The 26,791-nt window shown below is 38.5% G+C and overlaps 1 protein-coding gene across 2 annotated transcripts; it reads right to left on the bottom strand.

Annotated features, from left to right (window-relative positions):
- Positions 1–11,311: 11,311 nt before the first annotated feature.
- LOC126370327 (mitochondrial pyruvate carrier 1) lies at positions 11,312–26,159 on the bottom strand. 2 transcript variants are annotated; one of them, XM_050015179.1, is made up of 4 exons: positions 26,054–26,159; positions 25,417–25,490; positions 24,315–24,415; positions 11,312–15,982 (listed from the first exon to the last, which is right to left on the bottom strand). In XM_050015179.1, the coding sequence occupies exons 2-4, from the start codon at positions 25,482–25,484 to the stop codon at positions 15,834–15,836; spliced, it is 318 nt and encodes a 105-aa protein (XP_049871136.1). In that variant the 5' UTR covers positions 25,485–25,490; positions 26,054–26,159; the 3' UTR covers positions 11,312–15,833. The 2 variants fall into 2 exon arrangements, with proteins under 2 accessions (XP_049871136.1, XP_049871137.1); XM_050015180.1 differs by lacking the exons at positions 25,417–25,490; positions 26,054–26,159 and adding an exon at positions 25,031–25,145.
- Positions 26,160–26,791: the final 632 nt, after the last annotated feature.

The following is a 26,791-nucleotide window of genomic DNA, read 5'->3' as shown; positions in this document are numbered from 1 at the left end:
TATCGGCATAGCAGGTGCAACGACAGACTGGCTTCGACTGGATTTGATTATCATGACTGCCAGTAACTGTAATATATAAGTTTTGTTTAGGTATGTTACCTATTTAGATAAGTAAGAAGTTGACCTTTGTGAGTTACTAAATTAGTAATCTTCCTCTGATTTACTTATTTCCGTTTCAGTTTGACATAATATGATACAGAACGTGTGATAATTAGGTAGATAAATGTACGGTCAGATTCGATGTTTATGTAGTATTAAACAGAAGGACTTGTTCAGTACAATTAGAGATTATATTTCAATAAGTTAACATTTTACAATAATCTCAATAGGCGGGAAGAATTCGATATGTCAAAGTAAGTAAGCTAGTGTTGTGACGTTCGTTAGCGTAGTGTAGTGATCTTTCAGATATTAGCTCGATCGGTTCTTTTCTATCTAACAGTAGGTATCAAATATGTAAAAGCTGTAAAAATATTTTGATTTTAAAAACATATTTAAGTAAGTAATTTTACTCACAACGAAAGCCTTGTGCGCATGTCGCGAGAAGCACCTGAAATAATAATTTTAAAAAAAATTACTACTGGATAATGTTAGAGTTTTTTTTCATCACTGGTGACGGGTGGTCATAGAATAAAGAATAATACTTACGGGCGGTGGTGGTGATGTTTTTTATTTATTTATTCTTACAGGATGCTCGGTTACGGAAGGCGATTGGGACAACCACCTTTCTACACGCCCTATCTATGGAGTCTTCTCTTCTATCGTGTGGGTTGTGAGGTGGATTACCAACCTCATCAACCCTGGTGTCAGGGTTACTATTGAGCCGCCAAAGGCCCCTGACATGACTCATATAACGACTACGTACTTACATCAGTAAGTAGTAACCGGGACCAACGGCTTAACGTGCCTTCCGAAGCACGGATCGTCTTACTTTCGGACAATCAGGTGATCAGCCTGTAATGTCCTAACCAAACTAGGGGCCATAAAGTAATGTATGGAGTAAGTACCCCACCGACAAGAGCGCAGCTATTATATAAAGAGAGAGAGGATGTTCGGTAAGCTGTGGGTACTTAATTCGTCTTGCGATGTACCTCTGGCTACCCCGATTGGGATATAGTCGTAAGCTTATATTATGTGTAATTCTTACCGTTAAAGCAAGTAGACTGATGGCAAGCCTCATGACGAATGGATATGTATTTTTTTAATGTCATCACGGTTATATAGTCTCATCGCACAAAGCAGAGGGCACTGTGTAAAAAAAACAAGGCATAAGTAAATAATATTAATAACCATTTGACACTCATTCGACAACATGCATTGTTGTAAGTTAATTTATTATTGATTACACTTGTGCTACAGTATTCAACGGTAATGAACTTCTGTTGCATCTGTTCTTGGCTTTTTTAAAATAATTTCTAGAGGTCCGTATAAAACCGGACCTGTCAAATCTTCATTTTTTTGACGTGCTATCCAGAAGAGTAGATATTTAATGTGGCAATGTATAAATTTAAAATATGTATGTATGTATGTGTATGGAGAGATATGGTGTAAATGATGCTTTAGTGACTAAGATTGAGAAGGGAATGTTAAGTTGGTTTGGACACGTAGAGTGGATGAAGGATAATAAGATTACGAAAGTATTATCATATAAAGCGAAGTTTGGTGGTAGGGCTGGCAGAGGAAGACCTAGGAGGACCTACCTTGACCAAATTGGAGATGTCCTTAGGAAAGGTTCCGTACGATCTACTTTGAACCGGTGCGTGTATGAAACGATTGATGAATGTGGAGGATGCAAGAGAAGTGTGTCAGGATCGAAGCAAATGGAATTCCATAGCCTCTGCTTACCCCGGTGAGAAATAGGCGTGAGTTTATATATGGCATCCACCAATAAATAGCTAAGTACTTAATTGATTAATTACTATGATTCATTTTAAAGTCACGAATAAAATAAATATATTTTTAAGAACGTTTATAATAATTGTCAATGTTGATTTACTGAAAAATATAAGTGAAACAGATAAATAAACATATAATATAATATACTTAGAATATATTATTATTAAGTACTTAAATTATATGTTTACAAAGTACAGGTGGCATAATAAATTTCAGTGCACACAAAACAATAGTTTTTTTTTGACGTGTGTTATTGTAGATTTGCCACAAATGGCAAATGGTAACTATACTTGGCCAGAGAAAAACAATGTGAAAAGAATAAAAAGGTAGGTATATATTTACTATTTACATACATTTTATATACCTACTTAAACAATTACCTGTACCTTGTTACTAAACGATAGAGAGACACTTTGTCTTTTATAAAATTAAGTAGGTAGGTACGTACAAACATAAAACAGTTTATTTACTTATCATTTTTATCATCACTAACTTAAGTTAGTGGCTCTTAAGAGCCACGATCTTGTCGGTGTAGCATTCCTCTCTTGTTACTTTTTAGGGAAAATAAGGCAGTGATTTCCCTCTTGCCTTCTGCCCAGCAGTACTCTGTCGCGAGTGGGATGCACCCAGAGTAGTATATTTCAAAGCCGTACTAGGACTCCTGTCCTCCGCCTCTGAATACTGACAGTTACTGCTGCCTTCTGTGAAGTTCCAGGTGGTAGTCCCTGTGACTTTCCCCTTCCGTACTGCTTTGCCGTACCGATGGCGCCCATGTAACCATTTTTTATACTTATTTACATTCGTAAATAAAAATAGCTTAATTACTCTTTAATAGTTATTTAAGTTATTTAAGCTGGTATTCTCTCGTGTAAGCTGAGGTCAATGACCGACCTTATCACGGCTCTTTAAGTTCTATGCAATAAAGTGTATTTGATTTGATAAAATTATTGTGATATGTATCTTTCGTTTCGTCAGAAGTGAGAGGGCCGATTTCCCATCTAATACCCCTCAACTACAATGCCAGTCGTGCGGCCGCTACTGTCGCTCTCGCATCGGACTTTACAGCCATTTTAAAAGCTGCCACAGAAACGCTGTTTGAATCATCTGATGAAGATGTAAAGGCCTGAGATGATCTTTCGTTTTATGATTTCAAAATTACATCGAAGAAAATCAAAAATTCTTAATATAACGTTCCGTTCCTTGAAGTAACCTACTAAGTTCAGCGCCATCTATCCAGCAGAAATTTAAAAATAAATAAAAAGAAAATCCCTCATTGAAGAGACATAAATACTTACAGTGGAGTTTCCCGCGTCCGGTGTTCAAGCCGCCATGTTGTCTTCATTTGGCGCGAACGGCAACCGGACGGAGACGCGGCGGCGCCTGCTCCGGAAACGGCGGGTCGGGCGCGTCCAGAAACTCTCACTTAAGAGTCAATCGCCCGTGAACTCGTGTCAGGAGGTTAGTTAGCACACGGTCATGTGGGACTGCTGACATTTTATATTCAAATTAAAAAATGTCTTTATTCAGTAGGTAACATCGTTACACTTTGAATCGTCAATTTTTACATAACGAACGTCTCATCCGCCTAAAACTACTGCATCTTCTTACAGCCAGGGAAAAGAAGCTACAAGAAAAACCTCGGCACAGAGCCCTAGACGTTCTTTAAAAAAAACATAAAATATGGTTATACAATTGAGTAATTTAGCTGCCTAATATCAGTTCTCAGATAGTTAATCCCATGTATTCATATCTTCTAAATAATCACTAACTTTATAATAACCTTTATTGTAAAGTTTCTGTTCAACTAAAATAACGGTGTATTATAACGGTGCCAATTCATCCGGTGCCATCTTACAAAAAGCTTAGGTAATGTACTTCCTGCCTATGTTACTTGAAAGGTTATTTTGTGGGGAGAAAGGATCAAAAAATATGATCTACATATTTATTATTTAGGTACTTTTTAAAGTTGTCTTTTTGAGCATTTTTTTTATTCTGATTTCTAATTCATTATGTACTTATCTATATGTTATGTGTCATATGTGTTTCATGCTACGTTTCATTTGAAACTCCTAAACTTACTTAGGTATATCAACTTATTTTCATTATTCTTAATGATGAATGGCAAAGCCACAAGTAGGTTAGTAAGAAGTCAGACTGCAACCACTTTTAATACGTCTAAAGATGGATTTATTTAACCGTAGCTACCGTACAGATTCAGCCTAGACACTTCGTACAAAAATCTCGTTCTTACCGTAAGTGCAAGCGAGATGGACAGTCCACACGCGCCTCCGTACTCCTTAACGGCTTACCGCCTTTTAGGCTAAAGCGAGACCCAACGGGGCCGCGGGGGTGAGGTAAATGTAGCTCGGCACCGATACGAATTAGTGCGGAGTATAAAGTCTACATACATACATACATACATAAACTCACGCCTATTTCCCACCGGGGTAAGCAGAGACTATAGAATTCCATTTGCTTCGATCCTGACACACTTCTCTTGCTTCAGAGTAGATCGTATTAAACCTTTTCTAAGGACATCTCCAATTTGGTCATCGTAAGTCCTTCTCGGTCTTCCTCTGCCAGCCCTACCATCAACTTTCGCTTTATATACCGCTTTTGCAATTCTATTATCCTTCATCCGCTCTACGTGTCCAAACCAACCTAACATTCCCTTCTCAATCTAAAACTCTAAATAAAGTCTAATCTAATCTAATCTAGCCCACAAGATCCCACTGCTCGGCAAAGGCCTTCCCATCCTCTTTACATTTTTCGCGGTCCTGTGCGTACTCCGGCCATTTCCTCCGGCAAGCGTCCAAGTCGTAACGCCGTCTCTTTCGAGGTCTACCACGGAGTATAAAGTATAATCATTTATTCTATGGTACAGGTGATCAGCCCAACGCCCATCGACCTAATGCTCCTAAGAAAAAAGAAAAACACCTGAAACGATTTTCCGTTATCAAACAAATTCAACCACTAAAACTAGCGCAGTACAACTCACTCGTTTGCTGATGCCAACTTTTGATAGGCGACAAAAACTATTTTATTATAGAAATATAGGGATCGGTAATATAGCCTAATATGTTTGTTTACTGGTTTTATATGGGTCCACCAGAGATGTTTTTCCGACTAGCTTCCGTCTTAACGTGACTAATAATGTGATGATGGCAGAGAAATATTTGTTTCGTAAGTGGTCGTAAATCGGTCAACGTTCTCGTAAGTTTTGTTAATGTGAGAAGACTCCCTACTGAATAAATAAGACCGACCTTTTAAAAAAAATAGCTAAGCGACTCGGTGGACTGACTAGCAATAAAGCTCATAGACAATGACTCGTTAGTGGAAACTCGACTCCAAAGTCTAGACCACAGACGATGGGTAGTTTGTCTGTCGGTTTTTTTATAGGACTTCGGTGAGTGTGCGCAGGAACTTCACGAGTTAATTCCACCCACTCCGTTCCATCTACGGACAACTTGACGTCGCGTCGGCGGGCATTTTTTACATACATACATACATAAACTCACGCCCGTTATCCCTAATGGGGTGGGCAAAGCCACAAGTAATCAAAGACAACTTGCAGCCACTGTTGATACGATGTCGTAAGCTGATTATGATGAACCTTATGGTGGCGGGCATTTATTCCTTATGTTTATTTTATTTTTTTACATTTTTCCTCACCTTATGGTTGTCTGGAAGAAATCGCTTTAAGCGATAAGGCCGCCATTTGCCATGTACTTAGTTAAGAGACTAATTATTTCTTTTTATTTTGATGCGATATAGTGTATTTGTATTGTATTGTATTGTACGTTATGGATATACCCTAAAGGTTTCGCCTCTTCATTTTGATGCGAACAGCGAAGGATTGGAACTGCTTGCCGTCATCAGTTTTTCCAACTTCTTATAGTAATAGGCATTTGCTAGGTAAGCGTGATCCACCCTAGACCACATCGTCACTTACCATCACGTAAGATTTAAAACTTATCTTATCTTATTTAGCCTATACGATCCCACTGCTGGGCAAAGGCCTCCCCTTGATTTTTCCACTCCTCTCGACTTTGCGCGATCTCCGGCCAATCCTTGCGATAAACATTGAGGTCGTCACACCATCTTTTACGCGGTCTGCCTCGACTTCTAAACCCGCCCTGAGGTATCCAGTGAGTAACGACTCGTGCCCACCGCTCCGGATGCATCCGACAAACGTGTCCGGCCCAGTCCCACTTCAGTTTGGCGGACTTTTTCCCTACATCAGTGATACCCGTTTTGGAGCGCAGTGTAGTGTTTCGCACACGGTCGATTCGTTTAACGCCTAGGATACTGCGTTCCATTGCTCTTTGGCAGACCTTTTTTGCTCTTGTAGCACTGCACGACTCATAAATAAGGAACGTACCGGGCGTACTATAACAATACAATAAGCTGCAAAAGTCCAATCAGTTTCTTGCAAAGTAGTAAATTAACAGACTGGTTGCACTTATGACCTCCTGATTACGTGTCGTTTCTGTAATAGACCACAAACACATACAAAGACATCAATTTTATGGTTCTCTATTGTATTCCCTAAAATTTCTTATCCTACTTTTTATTTTCCTTCACATTTTAGTCCTAAGTATCGAATGTCCTAATGATCCTAGTCCAATTTTGTTAACTCCTACTGTTCATTGCCCTATTTTTTTTTTCATCCTAATGATGGTAAGCCCTAATGTCCATAGTTACAATCGTTTATATTCCTAAAATGTATAGTCCTAAATAAAATGTGAAGGGAAATAAAAAGTAGGATAAGAAATTTTAGGGAATACAATAGAGAACCTTCACCGCCGCCTCTCGGCCCTTCGGGCCTCGATGGTCACAAGTAACCTAACCCAGCCTTCGTAACCTATATCTACAGTGTCGGGGTGCCGCGAATTTCCGTGCTCGCTTCGCTCGCACCCGTGACTGCTGTCGTTACGAAACAAATCTTCAACGCCGCCTCTCGGCCCTTCGGGCCTCGATGGTCACAACTAACCAAAATATGTCAAATAGATCATATAGGGAATGAAAAATTCGGAATTTCAAACTTTAGGGACATTAATATTAGAACTAAAGAATATTAGGACAAGTATTACGGTAGGATAATCAATATTTAGGATGATCGAACATTAGTACAATTAAATATTAGGAAAATGATGTTCGGAAAATCGACTTTAGGACTATAAACATTAGGAAATACAACAGGCCCCCCAATTTTATAATTATGACGACTAATGGTTCATATTTCACCACTGCTTCAAATAACCGGCTAGCTCAGTGACTGTTCTTTTTGTACATACTTATAATGCCTTCGTACTTATAAGATTCTTCAAGATATTTGCAACGATTCGTTTCCTTGTGACCCGTCCCAACCGTACATTCTATTTACATTCATTGGCCAAACTATGCAAGAACATAGAACCATGGTATAAGAAGACCCAGGTATGCATAGAACGATGCCAGCGACAAATTTCTGATTTTCTATCATACATTATACGTTCCGTTCTAAAAGGATTTTATAAAGCATTTTTCTTTCAGTCTTTGAGTATAAAATTGTGTGTTTCAGAGACGAACGCTTTGCGGAGTGTGTCCTATATCGTTCTTTTGTAAGAAAATATTTTCTTTTATAGAATAAACGAGGTTTCAAGAAAGTTGAAACGCGTCGAGAGCGATTGCAATGTACGTTGCACATTAAATAATAACCGAATAGGACGGGTGCACGACGCGGGAACATTTAATTAATAATAATTAAAGTCAGCACCTATCTCTGTGCTTTCAACCGTTCCTAACATTGCTAGCACGATGTGCGTGTCCTACGCTCGCCTAGAAACAAAAATATTATTAAGAAAGAAAGGGAGAAAGTATTTTTAGTCTTTGATATTGGAGGAAGTGTGGTAAATATTGCCAGATTCAGTGTTGCCTATGAAACTGGTGTAGTGTAGTAGTATATGTATTTATAAGTTATGTATTGATGTATGATGAGTAAAATGGTTCCATTAATAATTAGTCTTGAGATGATACTCGGCTGTTTCACTCGTCCCGAACCTGACCTTATATGGCTACCATGCCATGTCTGGCATCAGCCGCTCGCGACTCGATTAATATTACAAAAAAAATACCAATATTACAAATAATACAAAAAAAATTAAAATAAATCGACTATGGACTCTTTAACACCAAAAACTTCAAAAAAAATACTTTATAAAATACCGCTTTTTTTTCACAGATATTTTTTATTATTATTATAATACTTGTTTACTAATAGTATGACTTATAAGTTAATAAGTGTAATATAAGCTTATAGTTATCCCGTTTTTCACAGGGTCCGCTTACCTAACCTAAAGATTTGACAGGTCCGGTTTTTACAGAAGCGACTGCCTGTCTGACCTTCCAACCCGCGAAGGGAAATCCAACCCAATACAGGCTAGGTCACATACCTCCGAAAATGCATTTCACGGGAATGTGGGGTACAATATTATCTAGGTATGCTTGGGTAATATCAGTCTGAAAACAGATATTAAGCAGCCTTTCTGAAATTGTATTGTTGTTTCATTAGTTACCATAATATGGTTTTGTGGTTTTTTTTTTAATAACGTCTAAAGCCCTATGCTGAGGCAGTACAGGTTGTGAGAAGATACAGTACTTAAGTAGTTTTACGCTGATGAAATGTTCTACAAAAAATATAATTTACTCTATTTATTTAGTCAATTCAAAGTGTAGGTATGTTACCAATTGGACAAAGATATTTTTGAGTTCGATTAGGTGAGTGAATTTCAGCAGGGACTGTATACCAGTATGAAAGGTATTTTTTTTTTCGTTTGACGGACGACCTTTCAGGCCATTTAGACTAAAATAAGACCCAGGGGGGTGGGGTAAATCTTGCTCGGATGTCGGATACGAGTTTGTGTGAGATGGAGAGTTACTCATCTAAGTGTACGCAGTGTTGGAAATGTGGACGCCTGCCGCTAATGTTATAGCAACGCATCTTGTTCGTGTATTTGACACAATGCCCTATAGGCTCTCCCCTCGTTCGTCCGGTGTAAACTGTTGTCATTATATTGTTTTTCTACTCCTCTACTTTAATCTGGCATTTAAATAACCAAAAAGTCTAATATAAGTACATACATAATTAAACTCTTTGAAAAAGTGTACGCTCTATGGCCTATAAAAGCATTGTTTACAAAGTGTAACTGTACTATAATGTCGCCAAAAAAGCATTGTTGTTGTTTTTTTTTTTTTGACCTGGAAACTGGCACCTTTACTTTGTTTGGTGCCATAGATATACTATAAAAAAAAAGTATACATTTGCCGCCATTTTCCCGCGCGTTGGAAAATAAATTGGAAAATTTTTGTGTTTCGTTTCAAAACACTAAAAAGTATAAAATAAAAAGGAAAAATGACGTCGTCGTAGAAAAAGTATTGTATGCAACGTTGTATAACTAGGTCAAAAAATGCTACAACTGTTGCATAAAATACTATTTCTATATTAATTTGAAAATAATAGCATCACAATAATAAATAAATAGTAAGGCTCGCTTCACTGTACGACTATTGCAACTATGCTACCCGACCCGACGTAACGGCCTCCGTGGTCCAGTGGTTGAGCGTTGTGCTAACGATCCAGAGGTTCCGGGTGCGAATCCCGGTGGGGACTAATCACAAAAATCACTTGGTGATCCCTAGTTTGGTTAAGACATTACAGGCTGAACACCTGATATGGTAAGATGATCCGTAACGTGCTTCGGAAGGCAGGTTAAGCCGTTGGTCCCGGTTACTACTTACTAATGTAAGAAAGTAGTCGTTACATGAGCCATGTCACTAGCCTTTGGCGGTTCAATAATGACCCTGACACCAGTGTTGATGACGAAAAGCAGCCACTATTAAAGAGATTTTACAATGGGAGCATTCCCCGGAAAAGCACATCATCGCACGCGACGCGAAAACGGCTGTAATTGGACGAATACCAGACGCTCTAAAATCTTACATACATACATAAACACACGCCTATTTCCCACCGGGGTAAGCAGAGACTATAGAATTCCATTTGCTTCGATCCTGACACACTTCTCTTGCTTCCTCCACATTCATCAATCGCTTCATACACGCACGCCGGTTCAGAGTAGATCGTATTGAACCTTTTCTAAGGACATCTCCAATTTGGTCATCGTAAGTCCTTCTCGGTCTTCCTCTGCCAGCCCTATCAACAACTTTCGCTTTATATACCGCTTTTGCAATCCTATTATCCTTCATCCGCTCTACGTGAAAAATCTTAATACAATTAAAAGATTAAAACCACTAGGAAATACAAATTTTACATGAACAAACAGACGTTACGTTCATCAGGACGGGTCCAAACGAATTCGCAAAGAAATTCCATCTCTGCTAGTGAAATAACGTGAACAATAAAATTAGCATACCTAACATAAACGAGCAAACGTCCCTTTACCGTTTCACAAAGCATACACAAGCAAACACACTGGCTATTTAATTAGAATATAAACAGGTGGTGCAGACCAAAACTATTTGCATTTGCAACGTTTATTATATTATTTTGCAGACGTTCTTACATACGTAAACGCACGCCTATTTACCACTACAGTTCTAATCATCACATACAGTACCTATATTGGTCAATCATTTTATCATTCCCTCTCTCTCTCTCTCTTTATTTAAGAGCTGCGCTTTTGTCGGTAGAGTAATCGCCATTCCTCTCTTCTTCCCGCCAAATCCTTCACCTGATACGACACGACCTGCACCTTCTCTTTTATTTGTTTCATAAATGTTCTCCTAAGTCTCCCGTTGGGTACATATTACAAAAATCACTGTGATCTCTGGTTTGGTTAGGACATTACGGGCTGATCACCTGATTGTCCAAAAGTAAGATGATCCGTGCTTCGGAAGGCACGTTAAGCCGTTGGTTCCGGTTACTACTTCCTGATGTAAGTAGTCGTTACATGAGCCATGCCAGAGGCCTTTGGCGACTCGATAATAACCCTGACACTGGTGTCAGCCCTGGGATTGATGAGGTTGGTATTCCACCTCACAAAAGTAGTCTTCTTCTTCTATCGTGTGGATTGTGAGGTGAATTACCAACCCCAACAATCCTGGTGTCAGGGTTATTATTGAGCCGCCATAGGCCCCTGACAAGACATGTAACGACTACGTACTTACATCAGTAAGTAAAAACCGGGACCAACGGCTTAACGTGCATTCCGAAGCACTGATCTTTTTATTTTTTGGACAATCAGGTGAGCAGTCTGTAATGTCCTAACCAAACTAGAGATCACAAAGTGATTTTTGTGATTTGTCCCCACCGGGATTCGAACCCGGGACCTCCGGATCGGGAGCACAACGCTCAACCACTGGACCACGAAGGCCGTTCAAAAATAGTAGCGGAAGGGGTATCAAATAAAACACGTCGAACAGATCAACAGTAGAGTATAATTGGCAATAAATACACTATAAAAAATATACTCCTGTACACTTTGTACGTAATATTTAAATAAATTCTGTACAACCTACTGTGGCATCGCTAAGTTAGGACTATACACTATACATGAGGCTACGTGCTGAGTGTTCAGTTTTTTAATCGCCAAGGTATCTTTGCTGATCGATACTTTCTTTAATCGTTCTTGTCGCCGAGACAAAATAGTGGAGAGAATTCTCGACAGCAATGTGAACAGTCCACTCAAATCGCTTCCTCATCGACAGCAGGACAAGTGTCATCAATTCTATATTACAGAAATTGTCCTTTACCATTAAAATTACTGTATAATTAGCTACGTATATAGAAGAAAAATATTTATATTTATATAGGAAGAATGCCTTAGACTACACGATCAAATAAGGCCGCGCTCACTTTCGATGCGCATTAGTACGAATTCGGCTCTTTCGTACACTTACGTACACCTGTCCATGACGGTCAACCAGCCCAGTGTGCTCACTCCCACAGTTTTTCGAAGTTTAGCATTGTACCTGTTTGTTTGTACGGTCACGTGCATGAACACGTTAGTACCATGTCCACTTTAGTATCATGTGCACTTTAGTACCATGTGCACTTTAGAACCATGTGCACTTTAGTACCATGTGCACTTTAGAACCAAGTGCACTTTAGAACCAAGTGCACTTTAGTACCAAGTGCACTTTAGTACCAAGTGCACTTTAGTACCAAGTGCACTTTAGTACCAAGTGCACTTTAGTACCAAGTGCACTTTAGAACCAAGTGCACTTTAGTACCATGTCACATTAACTTTTTTCACAAATTAAACTGTAATGGTCGCATAACACACAACATAATTCAACGAAATGTCAAATCACTCACAGTGTTTCCAGATTAATAAATAGTAAAATTGATTACCTATTTTTATAAAATTAGTTTCAGCAATAAAATCATTTGGCAACGTACGGTCTCGAGTACTAATATGTATACACTTTGAAACCATGTCACATTAACTTTTTTGACAAATTAAACCGTTAGTCTCATTAAATGTCAAATATGATAGTGCGACAGGGTTCTAAAGTGGGTACATGATATTGCTCATGACTTTACTTAAACGGTCGCCATTTATAGAAAATTAGCTCACTACTCAAGACAAATTATAGACGGGAGTTGTCAAGCGCACGCGTTTCCGTCTACCGAAGTTCATGAACAATCGGTTCGTATTATGTTATTTGTGTGACAGTTTTGGTACGCCTTTATAGACATAATTTTTTTCTTTTGAATGTGCGGCAGTGACTACTCACTTCAAGCTCGTCATCCTCCTAGCATTATCCCGTTTTACACAGGGACCGTTTACCTAACCTGAAGATTTGACAGGTCCGGTTTTTCACAGAAGCGACTGCCTGTCTGACCTTCCAACCTGCGAAGGGAAAACCAGCCCAATACAGGTTAAGTCACATACCTCCGAAAATGCATTTCTCGGGAATGTGGGTCTCCTCACGACGTTTTTCCTTACCGCTGAGCCCGTGATAATCATTTACCCAAACATGAATTCGAAAACAAATTCGACAATTATTGGTTTAGGCCTGTGCTGGATTCGAACCTGCGACCTCAAAGTGAGAGGCAAGCGTTCTACCAACTGGGCTATCACGGCTGTCACTTTACTCTACAATTTTAAATGTAGGTAACCTTTTAATGTAGTGTGCAGCTAGCCTAAAGACAACTCCCCGTCTATAATTCTTCAAGGCTCACTACCATAGACAAAAATATATCGATGAAATTCTTTTTTACATTTTTTCTACGTGATTATAACTTGAATTGAGTGCACGCTTCTACTTTTGACAATATTCGGATAAATATTGAACTACTTAGATAATATTGACTATTTTTAATGTCAAAACGACTTCATAATGAAATGTTGATTACGTATATTCATTTTCATTGTGAGTTTTGCAGTTACCGGCTTTGCAGAATAAGCTTAAGGGTGAATATCAAAATGTGCCAAGTTTGGTGGCGAACTGTCATATAATTTTTTCGTGAAAAATTGGATTCCGAAACCGAGGATCCTTTTGGATCTTTTTCATGTCGGAACCCAATTTTTCACGAAAAATAATATGAAATTTCGCCATCAAACTTGAAATTTTGATATTCACCCTTAAAATTATAGTAGCCAAACTCTCTTTAACCATTCTAAATTGAATCCAATTTCAAAGAGGACAGTCTAAATTCCAGACTCAGTAGATCTTACATTCTTTCTTGAGTAATTCTGGGACCTTTTCATCCGTATTCTTCTAAGATGTCTCCGTCCTCAATAGAGGCGACTTCAAGGTGTTGATGAACTGAGTACTCATAGATCATCTTGCGATAGATATACCTCTGACTACCCCAATACTCGTGATCACAAGCTTGGGGTTTTCACGTGTTTAACAATTTATCAGAAAATATACAACAAAGTAAATTCAACATCTTCAATGTAAAATAAAATTCAAGAACGACCAAGAACACGCGCATATTCCCTATTATTGATGCCATAACCTCCTATATTTTAAAGTTGGTAAATACATGTCGATACATGTTTACAAACCTTATCGCAATGAACACATCAAATTAGCTAAAATTTTGTACCTACATGACGACAATATTCGATATATCTCTTCTCTTAAAATTCACAACTTCCCAACCTTGTTCACCTTTTTAGTTTTTGCCATTAAATCTAGAAAATAGTTAAAAATAGAACATGGACCATGCATTTCCTACTTCAAAGAATATTTATTTACTTTATACTGAAGAGAAAAAAGAGATTAGTAAGTACTAAATTCTCTCTATCTCCCTCTCTATGCCTATATACCTTCACATTAGCTAAAGAGAGACAAATAATAAACCCAACTTTTGTGTTTTCTTCAACACAAACAGAAATCTTGATCATAAATTCATAATCCATGTTCTACGTTCAAAATATCAACTACTTGTCGGAAGTAAGCCAGGGTCTTTTGCTTAATTTATAATTCAACGGACAAATTTGACGTTCCTGTAACCTTGATGGCAGGATTAATTATCTAACAAATTAAAATTCAAGTTCGACGCTTCGACCAGATATCGAAGTACAAATCTATTTTATTTACAATTGATTGAATAGCCTCTTTGGATCTTTGCGAAGTGCTAGGACAACGTATGTCAGCGCCTAAATGCTGGCAACACTAAGGACCTCACGCGTACAAACGCCATAACGTCACATCCACTCTGCACCCGCCGATGCTGTGGCGAACAGTAGGACGTAAATAAGATGTTTATGTGTTAAGTTCATATACCTTCTTCAAAATTTCACATGGACAGCCAGCCAGCTAGTTCATGTTCTTTGGCGAGAAGTACCTAGAGTTACCAGCGTTTAAGCGCTGACACATGAAAAAGCAAGTGGTATCCGCCACGGAATAGAAGAAAGAAGTTGGAAAAGCCCGAACCGTTGCTGTTGCAGTTACAGTCATTTCTTCTCTTCAGCCCATAACACCTTGCGAAATGACGTAAATTCAAAAATGTTACATTGAGCTTCAACAAGTTTATCCATGATAATTACGTTGAATAAATGATTCTGATTCCGTTGCCCCCCCACCCCACTCTCTTTTACTACTACTCCTGCAAACAGATAACTACGATAGCTCTATAGCTTCTCAAATTCCACAGCCACTTTACCGGCAATGTATATTTTATGTGATAGGCGGCAATTTTATCCTCAGTTTTCGTAAGATACTGCATACAAAAGTATTTTTTTGATAAATAGCCAATCATACTAAGGCTAGCTTTCCTGTGATAAGCAGGGATCTCCTTGCACGATAGTCGATATTAGATTTTTTTCCCTGCAGGTTAAAATGCACAAGACAACCTTTTGATATACTATCGCGGAGCTCCGTGTGTCGTAAAGTTTGCGGGCGAATGGAGTGCAAAGTTGAAGTATGAACTATTTGCTCATACTTGTTTCGCGCCCACTTTGCCCTCCCAACCTCTTTCTTCTATTCCGTGGTACCCACTACCGCTCCTCATGACCAGTTAAGTCTTCTTCTATCGTGTGAGTTGTGAGGTGGAGTACCAACCTCATCAACCGTGGTGTCAGGGTTACTATAGAGTTTGAGTTTGTTGTTCCGGTTAAGTAGTAAAAATCATAAAACACGTTCAGCTGCTTGTCTTCCCGGGCATGTCGTAAAAACCGACAGAGGGATTGTGTCCTCTAACATGATGGACTAATGTTATGGGCGATAGGCTGATCCCTTATCACCATAAGGTATATCATATCCAGCTTACGAAATCGTATCAACAGTGGCTGCAAGTTGTCTTTGATTACTTGTGGCCCTGCCCACCCCATTAGGGATTACGGCCGTGAGTTTATGTATGTATGTATGTATGTATGTATGTATGTATGTTTGTGTTAAGTAGTAAATTCCGAGGCAAATCTACTGAAACGTAACTAATGAGCTATTGATTTGTCCGTCGTATTACATAAGGCAGTATGGCCCTACTTGTCCAGGTAGTGGTACTTGATGAAGCGGCCTCCCTGCGTGGTCTGCGCGGCGGTGTTGGTTACGTGGCACGCCAATAGTAGCAGGTTGCGCGGCTGCACGCGCCACGCGAACCTCATGAACATTACCGAGTACAGGGTTAACGCTGGAACAGACAAGGAGAAATTATTTAAAAACATAACAAGGACAATGCTCGTAATGATGTCCGGTTCGAACATCGAATTTAAGATCACTAAATCTTTTAAGGGGCAATGTATACGTTTTTACAATAAGATTCCCATTGACATTCAGAATTTGCCTTTCAACTGTTTTAAGACAGTAGTTAAACAGAAACTTTACAAAAAAGGTTATTTTAAAATTAGTGATTATTTAGAAGATATGAATGCATGGGATTAACCGTCTAAGAACTGATATTAGGCAGCTAAATTACTCAATTGTATAACAATATTTTATGTTTATTTTTTTAAAGAACGTCTAGGGCCCTGTGCCGAGGTTTTTCTTGCAGCTTCTTTTCCCCGGCTATGCGGGTTGTGAGAAGCTGCAATAGTTTTAGGCGGATGAGACGTTCGTTATGTAAAAATTGACGATTCAAAATGTAACTATATTACCTACTGAATAAAGATATCTTTGAATTTGAATTTGAACCCCAGTAGCGGACTTGCAAAATACAATGTTGCTTGGTATTTGGATCACATTATGTATAGAATTATATTCCTACCTATATTGCTTCTCTTTATTTAGAATAATAATGAGTGGAAGATGTAATTGTGCCTTGGTGTAATAAAAAGGGTGTAATTATCATTTTATACCCAAAATCAAAGATGCATATGTCGGAATGCCATGAAATTAGAAGGTTAAACGAAGGAAAATCTGTACAGCGCCATCTATACTGTTTTTGGGGAACATAGCCTGGTAAGTCTCTCATAGAGAACCCGTATGTATACGTACACAAGGTACCTAGTTCATCATCATCATCTCCCTAGCGTTTTCCCGTTTTTCACGGGGTCCGCTTACCTAGCCTGAAGATTCCTACGACGAGGTACCTACTTACTTACATCTATTAGGTCCCCGATACCGACCCCGCCGGCGTGGTCGACGATTTCCCTCATTCAGCGCTTATCGCTATCGACCCACTAGGGTCGATTAATTCTTTCAAATATTTTTCTCTCAGACGACGCCCTGAGCCGAGGTTCGCGCCCAACTGGGCACCCTCAGGCCTGTTGTCTTAAACGTTGTACCGGGTGAGAGCCTTCAGCGCTCCCCATTTGTCCGGCCAAGTAGTTAATGCCATCTGCGGCAAATCTACAATAAGTCACGTCAAAAAAAAAACTTACATCTATTAAAAAAACACATTTTCTACCTATAAGAAGAAGATTTATAAAGAAGAGACGTCAATTACGCGGGAAATTGTTGAAAATGTCGTAAAAAATTTACAATATTGTAACAATGAAGCTTATCTGTACGACAGAAAATCCAGACAGATTGCGCACACTGCATTATGATAAGTTTTATGGCGTACTCGAGATAAAGAATAAAATAATACTTGAATGGATTTATGGTACCTACTTCTAAGAGATAATGATTGTTCTTCAATAAAGGTTGGAAATGTTTAGAACGGTTGCAATATATCGTTAGTAAAGAAAAAAATACATTTACATTTATGAAACAAATAAAAGAGAAGGTGCAGGTCGTGTCGTATCGGGAGGTGAAGGTTTTGGCGGGAAGAAGAGAAGAATGGCGGTTACTCCACCGATAAGAGCGCAGCTGTTAAATAGAGAGAGAAAGAAAAAATTAAATCGAAAAATAATTTACTCGGACGGGACTTGAATCCGCAGCTCTTTGATTGATTGAATTTTATCACGCTGCGTATGTTTGCCCTGCAGGAAGACGACCAGGGGCCTGTTTAATAAAACTTACAAATTGTAAATTACAATGACAATTTGATGTACATTGCGGAGTGTGTGATCATGAATATTTTGCAGTTTCATATTAGCTACGCAATGAACATCAAATTGTCGTTGTAATTTACAATTGTAAGTTTTATTGAACAGGCCCCTGGTCGTCCTCCTGCAGGGCAAACATACGCAACGTGATAAAATTCAATCAATCAATCAATAATACTTTATTCCACAACAACATATACAAAGGACATAAACATACGAATAAAACATAAGCACAATAGGCGGCCTTATTGCCTTAAAATTACCGATCGATTAAGTAACATACATACATACATACATAACTCACGCCTATTTCATACCGGGGTAAGCAGAGACTATAGAATTCCATTTGCTTCGATCCTGACACACTTCTCTTGCTTCCTCCACATTCATCAATCGCTTCTACACGCACGCCGGTTCAGAGTAGATCGTATTAAACCTTTTCTAAGGACATCCCCAATTTGGTCATCGATTAAGTAAATTTTGTCGAAATCGTTAAGTTTGCTTTTTCCGTGGCACGTGATTTTGTTCGTATTTTGAGAGAACGACATGACTTATTTGGGTTCACATACAGGGTGTTAGTGAACAGAAAATAACTTAAAAAAAAAAAACATTTTTTTTATGAATTTTCCGACTGAAAATTCCACTTGATATCAACTCAGACTCATGGTCTGAATCATCCCCTTCAGTATTCGTTACGGTGTCACTAACACCCATACCTACTTGTATGGCTACAGTATGTACTTGTGCGGGGTGTAAGTGACATCGTAACGAATACTGAAGGGGATCATTCAGCTGATTATTCTGAGTTAATATCAAGTGGAATTTTTGATCGCAAAAGTATAGAATTGAAAATAATTAAAAAAAAAAACTAAAAAAAATCATGAATTTTGCGACGGAAAATTCCACTTGACATCAACTCAGAATCATAGTCTGAATCATCCCCTCAGTATTTGTTACGATGTCACTAACACCCTGTATAAGCACCAATGGACAAACCACTTATTTCGTTCAATCTATAAAATGACCTTGACAAAACTCTATCACGTTGCACATATTAGCACTACTGTCCATGTAAAATTCCTTCGATCTGGGTATGGCGATAAGAAAAACTCTACGTCTCCATAAACGCATAGCAAATCAAAACCCTCATACAAATAACAAACGAACGGATTGTTGTTATATGTACTTATATAATTTCTCTGAGTCACAGACTAACTATTTATTCGGAAATAGGAATGATAGGAAATTATACGGGGTTGCTGGAAGAGATATCTTGTATCTCTACAAGTCCACCTTTTGTACCTATTTTTTTGTCATTAATTATGTATTAATGTGTACAATAAAGAGTATCAACAGTGGCTCAGATTGACTTCTGAATACTTGTGGCTACCCTATTAGGAATTACGAGCGTGAATTTATGAATGTACGAGAGTATTTTGAGAGTGGATGAAGCGTAGTTTGGATCGTAGTAAGAGGAGCTCTATGGCCTCTGCCTACCCTCACACGTGGGAAACAGCGCGTATGTACAGTCATGAGCAATATACCCACTTTAGGACTCTTTCGCACTAACATACTTGACATTTAGTGAGACTTACAGTGCAATTTGTCATAAAACATCATGTGACATGGTACCAAAGTGTATGCATATTGATGATCGTGACCGTACTATAAAATAGAGCTTCTTATCGTGTGGGTTGTGGGGTGGAATACCAGCCTCATGAACCCTGGTTTCAGGGTTATGATTGAGCCGCCAAAGACTATACGTAATAAGAATAGAGCTAAAGAATAGAGCTGATGACGTATTTTATTTTTTAACTACACACGTCTAATCTTGCGTTGTTTACGAAATATCCGTCAGGTTCTATTAATGTTTACAAAATATGCTCAAATATTGTTTTATTTTACAGCAAGATAACATTAACTCCTTAGTTTCCGAGCTGCATTATGTGACGGATGCGGCAGAGACTTGGTTAGGGGAGCTTAAGTTGGATATATGATCCACGAAGGATATTTTATTGCTGTCTGCCATACGCAATAATAATAGTAAGGACATTACCTGCTTTTCTTTTTCAAATTGTTCTTACTGCTACTCTTACGAGACGCAAGGTATGGCACACCGAATCCCGCAGTGCCGCGCGTGACTTTGGAACGGCTTTGAATGAAATGAGAGCTGCCGTGCGTTAATCTACAAAACGCCCCTACGCGCGTGAGTGCGTAAAAATCCTGCACGATGATGCAGATCTGCACTCCCGCAAGTACGCACGTAGGTGCCTCGACACGCAACATGCAGCATGATGCGGGGCAGTGTAAGAATCGCCTAAATGAATGAATAACCCGGGCGAATCACAAAGGTATCTCGCTGGTATGCAAACCGTTTGACGTGTGTTGTCAACTTAATTCTGTCGGGTTATTAGCCAATGTAAATTTCTAATAGGGTTGATTTGTGCGTAATTGACGTGTATGCCATAAATTTTATGCTTGTCGATTACTCGTCCCTTTCCTTTTCGGCGGATAAGAAAATGACAGATATAACTTAAAATAAAATTACATGGTGTGTACTGTGTGTACTGGAATTAGCACCAATGACTTCGACGTTCTGGGGGGAAACAATATACACTTCTCATCAAAAAAATCGAAACACTTCCGTTTTCATTGTTTCTGTCCGAATTTAACACAAAAAAGAATTCATACGATGAAAAAAAATACATAAATGTATAGCTGGCAGTTTGGCCATTACAGTAATAAGCGAAAATTCTAAATTCAAAATTAGAATTTCATTTGTTTATCTTATAAACGAAATGAATCACTGTTTTGAGACAAATGTGTGTTTAGGGTTGGAGTACATTTAGCGTTTAAAAACTAAAAATTGGCGCCTATCCTTAAACTTTTTGTTTTTTATTTCAATACTGTGACTTTGGTACGTCTGAAAAAAGGTTTTTTTTCTAAAACGTATGGATACTTCGCCCACAGAAGCCGCCCAAGTTGTGGCATTGCTGGATTCTGGCCTTAGTCAGCGTGTTGTGGCTGCAAGACTGCATCTAAGCCTGTCATCTGTTCATAGAGTCTATAAACGTTATCGGGAGACTGGTTTGTTCACGCGCCGTTCAGGATCTGGCAGGAATCGGGTCACTTCTGAGCGAGATGATCGATTTATTGTAACAACTTCTTTAAGAAATCGACGCCTTAACGCTTTTCAACTGCAGCAGCGGCTTCGTGTTGTACGAAGGGTGGCTGTAAGTGACTCTACAATTAGAAGAAGGTTGAAGGATCGTGGAATGGTACCGCATAAGCCAGCAAATGGGCCGGAATTAACTGCAGACTATCGAAGAGCGCGCCTTAACTTTGCACGTGAGCACCTAAATTGGTCATACCTACAGTGGAGCAAAGTTCTCTTTTCTGATAAGTGTAAAATTATGCTGTATGGTAACGACGGAAGGAACAAGGTCTACAGAAGAGACGGAGAACGCTATGCACAATGCTGCATTGAAGAAAAGGTCAGCTATGGTGGCGGTTCGTGGACGGTTTGGGGAGAAATCAGCGCCGACGGTAAGACAGAGCTTGCTTTCGTGTCTGGGCCACGTCTGCCTGCACTAAACGGTACGTCGAAGAGTGTCTCGAGCCTCATGTGATGCCCTATGCACATTTTATTGGCAACGGCTTCATATTCATGCACGACAATGCTAGGGCTCACACCGCGGGCGTCGTACGAGATTATCTTAACGAAGTCGATATCTCTATTATGGAATGGCCAGCAAGAAGCCCGGACATGAATCCCATTGAACATCTGTGGGATGAATTAAAGAGACGAATTCGAGCAAGAGATCCTGCCCCAGAAACACTTAGCCAGCTGCAAGATGCAATCCAAGAGGAATGGGACAATATACCACAGCATGTGATCGTGACTCTCATCCGATCGATGAAGAACCGTATGGAAGCAGTAATTAGAGCTCGGGGAGGAAATGCAAGTTATTAAATAAACGTTTTTTAGCTTTTTTTTTCATTTACGTGTGTTGTTTTATCCATTTCCTTTATACTCCATACGGAATAAAAATGACTCATTTAACAAAATACGAAACCTATGAAAAATTCATTTAAATTTAGAACATTAACATTAAGATTTGATAAGCTCATATTACTCACTATTAAACGACATTTAACATTTATTCCTAAATGTACACATTTTTCTGATAATCCTGACAAAACGTAAACTTGCAAGGTGTTTCGATTTTTTTGATGAGAAGTGTATTTATATGTAAAATTATATAAAAGGAAGCTCGTCCTCATTTATGTTCGGACAAATCTCGAATACCCCTGGATGTATTTGCATGAAGTTTTTGCTATTAATGTGCACCTCTCCAAGAATACTTTTAGTAGAAAGGTGGTACAAATTTAGACTAACCGAAGCTGGGCGCTTGTTGAAGAATATAATATGTTTTTATAAAGAATCATAAACCTGAATGTTTAACATTGAAATGTCACACAATTTACCTACTTACGAGCATGCGAACATCATTAGATATAGCAGATAAGCGAGGTCATTGGTCATTGAAGAGTATCACACGAGGCACGTCATAATCCCTATCAGGGTGGGCAGAGTAACAAATTGTAGTGAAAATATCTAGGAGATATATTCAAATTCAAATTCAAAAACATCTTTATTCAATAGGTATACTTAAGAAATTTCAAGATTTTTCGATGTAGTAAAATAGACATTTATAAAAGTCATCGAACTGGCTTATAAACGCCACATTGAAGCCGTAAATTCATCTAAAATTGCAATTTTATATGTGCAAATGTCAATTTGAAATAATGCACTTTTAGATGAAATGCCCTTTACATATTAATAATTCTTATTTCCAATGACAAATACACTTCTCATCAAAAAAATCGAAACACCTTGCAAGTTTACGTTTTGTCAGGATTATCAGAAAAATGTGTACATTTAGGAATAAATGTTAAATGTCGTTTAATAGTGAGTAATATGAGCTTATCAAATCTTAATGTTAATGTTCTAAATTTAAATGAATTTTTCATAGGTTTCGTATTTTGTTAAATGAGTCATTTTTATTCCGTATGGAGTATAAAGGAAATGGATAAAACAACACACGTAAATGAAAAAAAAGCTAAAAAACGTTTATTTAATAACTTGTATTCCCTCCCCGAGCTCTAATTACTGCTTCCATACGGTTCTTCATCGATCGGATGAGAGTCACGATCACATGCTGTGGTATATTGTCCCATTCCTCTTGGATTGCATCTTGCAGCTGGCTAAGTGTTTCTGGGGCAGGATCTCTTGCTCGAATTCGTCTCTTTAATTCATCCCACAGATGTTCAATGGGATTCATGTCCGGGCTTCTTGCTGGCCATTCCATAATAGAGATATCGACTTCGTTAAGATAATCTCGTACGACGCCCGCGGTGTGAGCCCTAGCATTGTCGTGCATGAATATGAAGCCGTTGCCAATAAAATGTGCATAGGGCATCACATGAGGCTCGAGACACTCTTCGACGTACCGATGACAGTTTAGTGCAGGCAGACGTGGCCCAGACACGAAAGCAAGCTCTGTCTTACCGTCGGCGCTGATTCCTCCCCAAACCGTCCACGAACCGCCACCATAGCTGACCTTTTCTTCAATGCAGCATTGTGCATAGCGTTCTCCGTCTCTTCTGTAGACCTTGTTCCTTCCGTCGTTACCATACAGCATAATTTTACACTCATCAGAAAAGAGAACTTTGCTCCACTGTAGGTATGACCAATTTAGGTGCTCACGTGCAAAGTTAAGGCGAGCTCTTCGATGGTCTGCAGTTAATTTCGGCCCATTTGCTGGCTTATGCGGTACCAGTCCACGATCCTTCAACCTTCTTCTAATTGTAGAGTCACTTACAGCCACCCTTCGTACAACACGAAGCCGCTGCTGCAGTTGAAAAGCGTTAAGGCGTCGATTTCTTAAAGAAGTTGTTACAATAAATCGATCATCTCGCTCAGAAGTGACCCGATTCCTGCCAGATCCTGAACGGCGCGTGAACAAACCAGTCTCCCGATAACGTTTATAGACTCTATGAACAGATGACAGGCTTAGATGCAGTCTTGCAGCCACAACACGCTGACTAAGGCCAGAATCCAGCAATGCCACAACTTGGGCGGCTTCTGTGGGCGAAGTATCCATACGTTTTAGAAAAAAAACCTGTTTTCAGACGTCCCAAAGTCACAGTATTGAAATAAAAAACAAAAAGTTTAAGGATAGGCGCCAATTTTTAGTTTTTAAACGCTAAAATGTACTCCAACCCTAAACACACATTTGTCTCAAAACAGTGATTCATTTCGTTTCTAAGATAAACAAATGAAATTCTAATTTTGAATTTAGAATTTTCGCTTATTACTGTAATGGCCAAACTGCCAGCTATACATTTATGTATTTTTTTTTAATCGTATGAATTCTTTTTTGTGTTAAATTCGGACAGAAACAATGAAAACGGAAGTGTTTCGATTTTTTTGATGAGAAGTGTATAAGTACAAATAAAATGGAAACTTACCAGCTGTCATCTTGCCACTAATAAAGGTGGGGTCTTTCTTTAAGTCTGCTATAGCTGCTAGAGGTATACCCCAATTAGCTACTGGACCCCAAAAATGTGTACTGAAATATAACAATATAAATATACAATACAATTAAATAGGTGAGGAGCTCGGTGGCGGAGGAGCTCGGTGGCGCAGCGGTTAACGCGCTCGGTCTGCGATTGTTGAAGTAAAGCAACTTTGGCAAAGGCCGGTCATAGGATGAGTGACCACAAAAAAAAAGTTTTCATTTCGAGCTCCTCCGTGCTTCGGAAGGCACGTTAAGCCGTTGATCCCGGCTGCATTAGCAGTCGTTAATAACCATCAATTCGTACTGGGCCCGCGTGATGGTTTAAGGCCCGATCTCCCTATCCATCCATTGGGAAGGCCCGTGCCCCAGCAGTGGGAACATTAATGGGCTGATGATAAATAGGTTCACCGGTTTCCTTCTCAAATTAAGAGCGCTGATTCAAATCTCAGTACCCAACTTACACCAATGAGTTATAAATTTATCTTAAGTGCAGTTTTCACTAACACAGTTGGCTCGACCATTATACATACAACTTAACACCTATCATATTGATCTAACAGAAAACTCAGAGGTGTAGTACTTAGTTCATCTTGAGAATGATGTACCTCTGACTACCCCATGTGGGATATAGTCGTGAACTCATGTTATAATATGTCATACACATACAATACAAAGTTTTGCCACATAATTGCCAGTTTTCAAAGCACCCTCAGGCTACACAATTCACTCCACTCAGCAGAGTAGGATGGAGAATCCCATTAGCTAGTCCTACTCAGTGAACAATTACACTACTACACTCTCAGAGGGGGGGGGTTTAGTGGGTGAGAGTCCCACATAACCCAGCAGCTTTCACAAGTGGCCTCAGCCTCTAAATTGGGCTAACAACTATTGAACAGTATCAATAACTAACATCAACAATTTCACACACCCTAAGCAGCAAAGAAAAATCCCAAATAAACACAGAACAATAGTTAAATTTTTGCCAATAATAAAAATAATATATTCATGCTTTTTTTAAAGTAAATAATATACTTATCCCCTCATACACTTACCTCATCAAATATTGTCTAAATTCTTTGCTTTTCAGCTGGTTAAACAGATTTCTCATCATGTTACTCATTTTGATCTGGATAATATAAAACAAATTTAATTAAAAACAGTAATAAACTTAGTATTAAACATACATACAGATACAGAAACGCCTATATCCTTTCAGGGTAAGCAGAAACTACGAAATTCCATTTATTTTAATCTTGACATAAGTAGATAATTCTCTTCTTTCATGTTTTCTTCTTTATCTCTTACTGGTATAAATATTAACTGTAGTTTTTTTACTCAGCTTCTACGCTAAATAAGAGTTCGGTAGGTATTTAAAATAGTTTCAAAGTAGGAAGCTACTTTGTAGAAATACCTATTATAAAAAAAAATTGATGAAACTCTCCTCATGCATGTAGTGTTCATAATACGAACTTGCTTCGTGAATACAGAAATAGAAATGTAGCAGCGTTCTACATAATACCTAAGGGAGGTCGTGTGGCTCTGAGGAGTTATGCAAATTCTCATTCAAATTATTCAACATGTAATCAAGTATTTTAAAGTCAAGGTTATAATAGTTCAAAGAACAGAAACGTATGAACACTGACAAGAATTGTAAGTGAAATGTACGTTAAAATTAATAAAAATACTTACTCTATCTAATTGTCTTCTAAGTCCTTACAATTATCACTACAAATCACAGTTATTTTGGAAAATTCGTGATAACGAGTGTGCAAATTTCTTCTCGTCCAAAATGTCATTTTTTTTTTTTTTAACTTTTTTATCCCTTTGGGGAAAGGCAAAGGCAAAGCCGTGCAGCCGTCGTCTAATGTATTTTTTGTCATGTCCAAATCTTAATAAGGCCGAAGCCACGTCTTGTGTGAGTATTTGTCAATGTTCTTTATTTCAAGTCCTTTATAAAAGTGTCTTATCTAATATATTCAAGGCCGAAGCCACGTCTTCTTCATGTTAATATCCGTGTACAATCCATGTTCTATTATGTTCAATCCATGTTTTCAATTCAAATCCTTTGTAATAAAAATGACATATCCAAATTTCTTATATCCAAGAAAAGTATACAAATCCCCTTTATAACTCCACTTCAGAAGATATTATAAAAGCATACAAGTCCCTGTATGTTGCAATATTTGCCAAAACGTCTTGAATGTCGCGCGGGATGCTTTCTGATGTTCCATAAATATGCAATAATCTGTCAACCAGAATCAATCGCTGAATACTAAAAGCTGGGCATTCAAAAAATATGTGATTAAGGGTCTGATCTTGATCTGTATTACATGCTGAGCATTTCGGTGATGAAATGATGTTCATTCTACATAAATGTGATTTAAATCGACAGTGTCCAAATCTTAGACGTGACATGATACTATAAAA

The sequence above is a fragment of the Pectinophora gossypiella genome, chromosome 10, assembly GCF_024362695.1.
Source record: "Pectinophora gossypiella chromosome 10, ilPecGoss1.1, whole genome shotgun sequence".
NCBI lineage: Eukaryota > Metazoa > Arthropoda > Insecta > Lepidoptera > Gelechiidae > Pectinophora > Pectinophora gossypiella.
The sequence above is the reverse complement of the archived record's forward strand: the minus strand, read 5'-3'. Positions and strand labels throughout refer to the sequence as shown.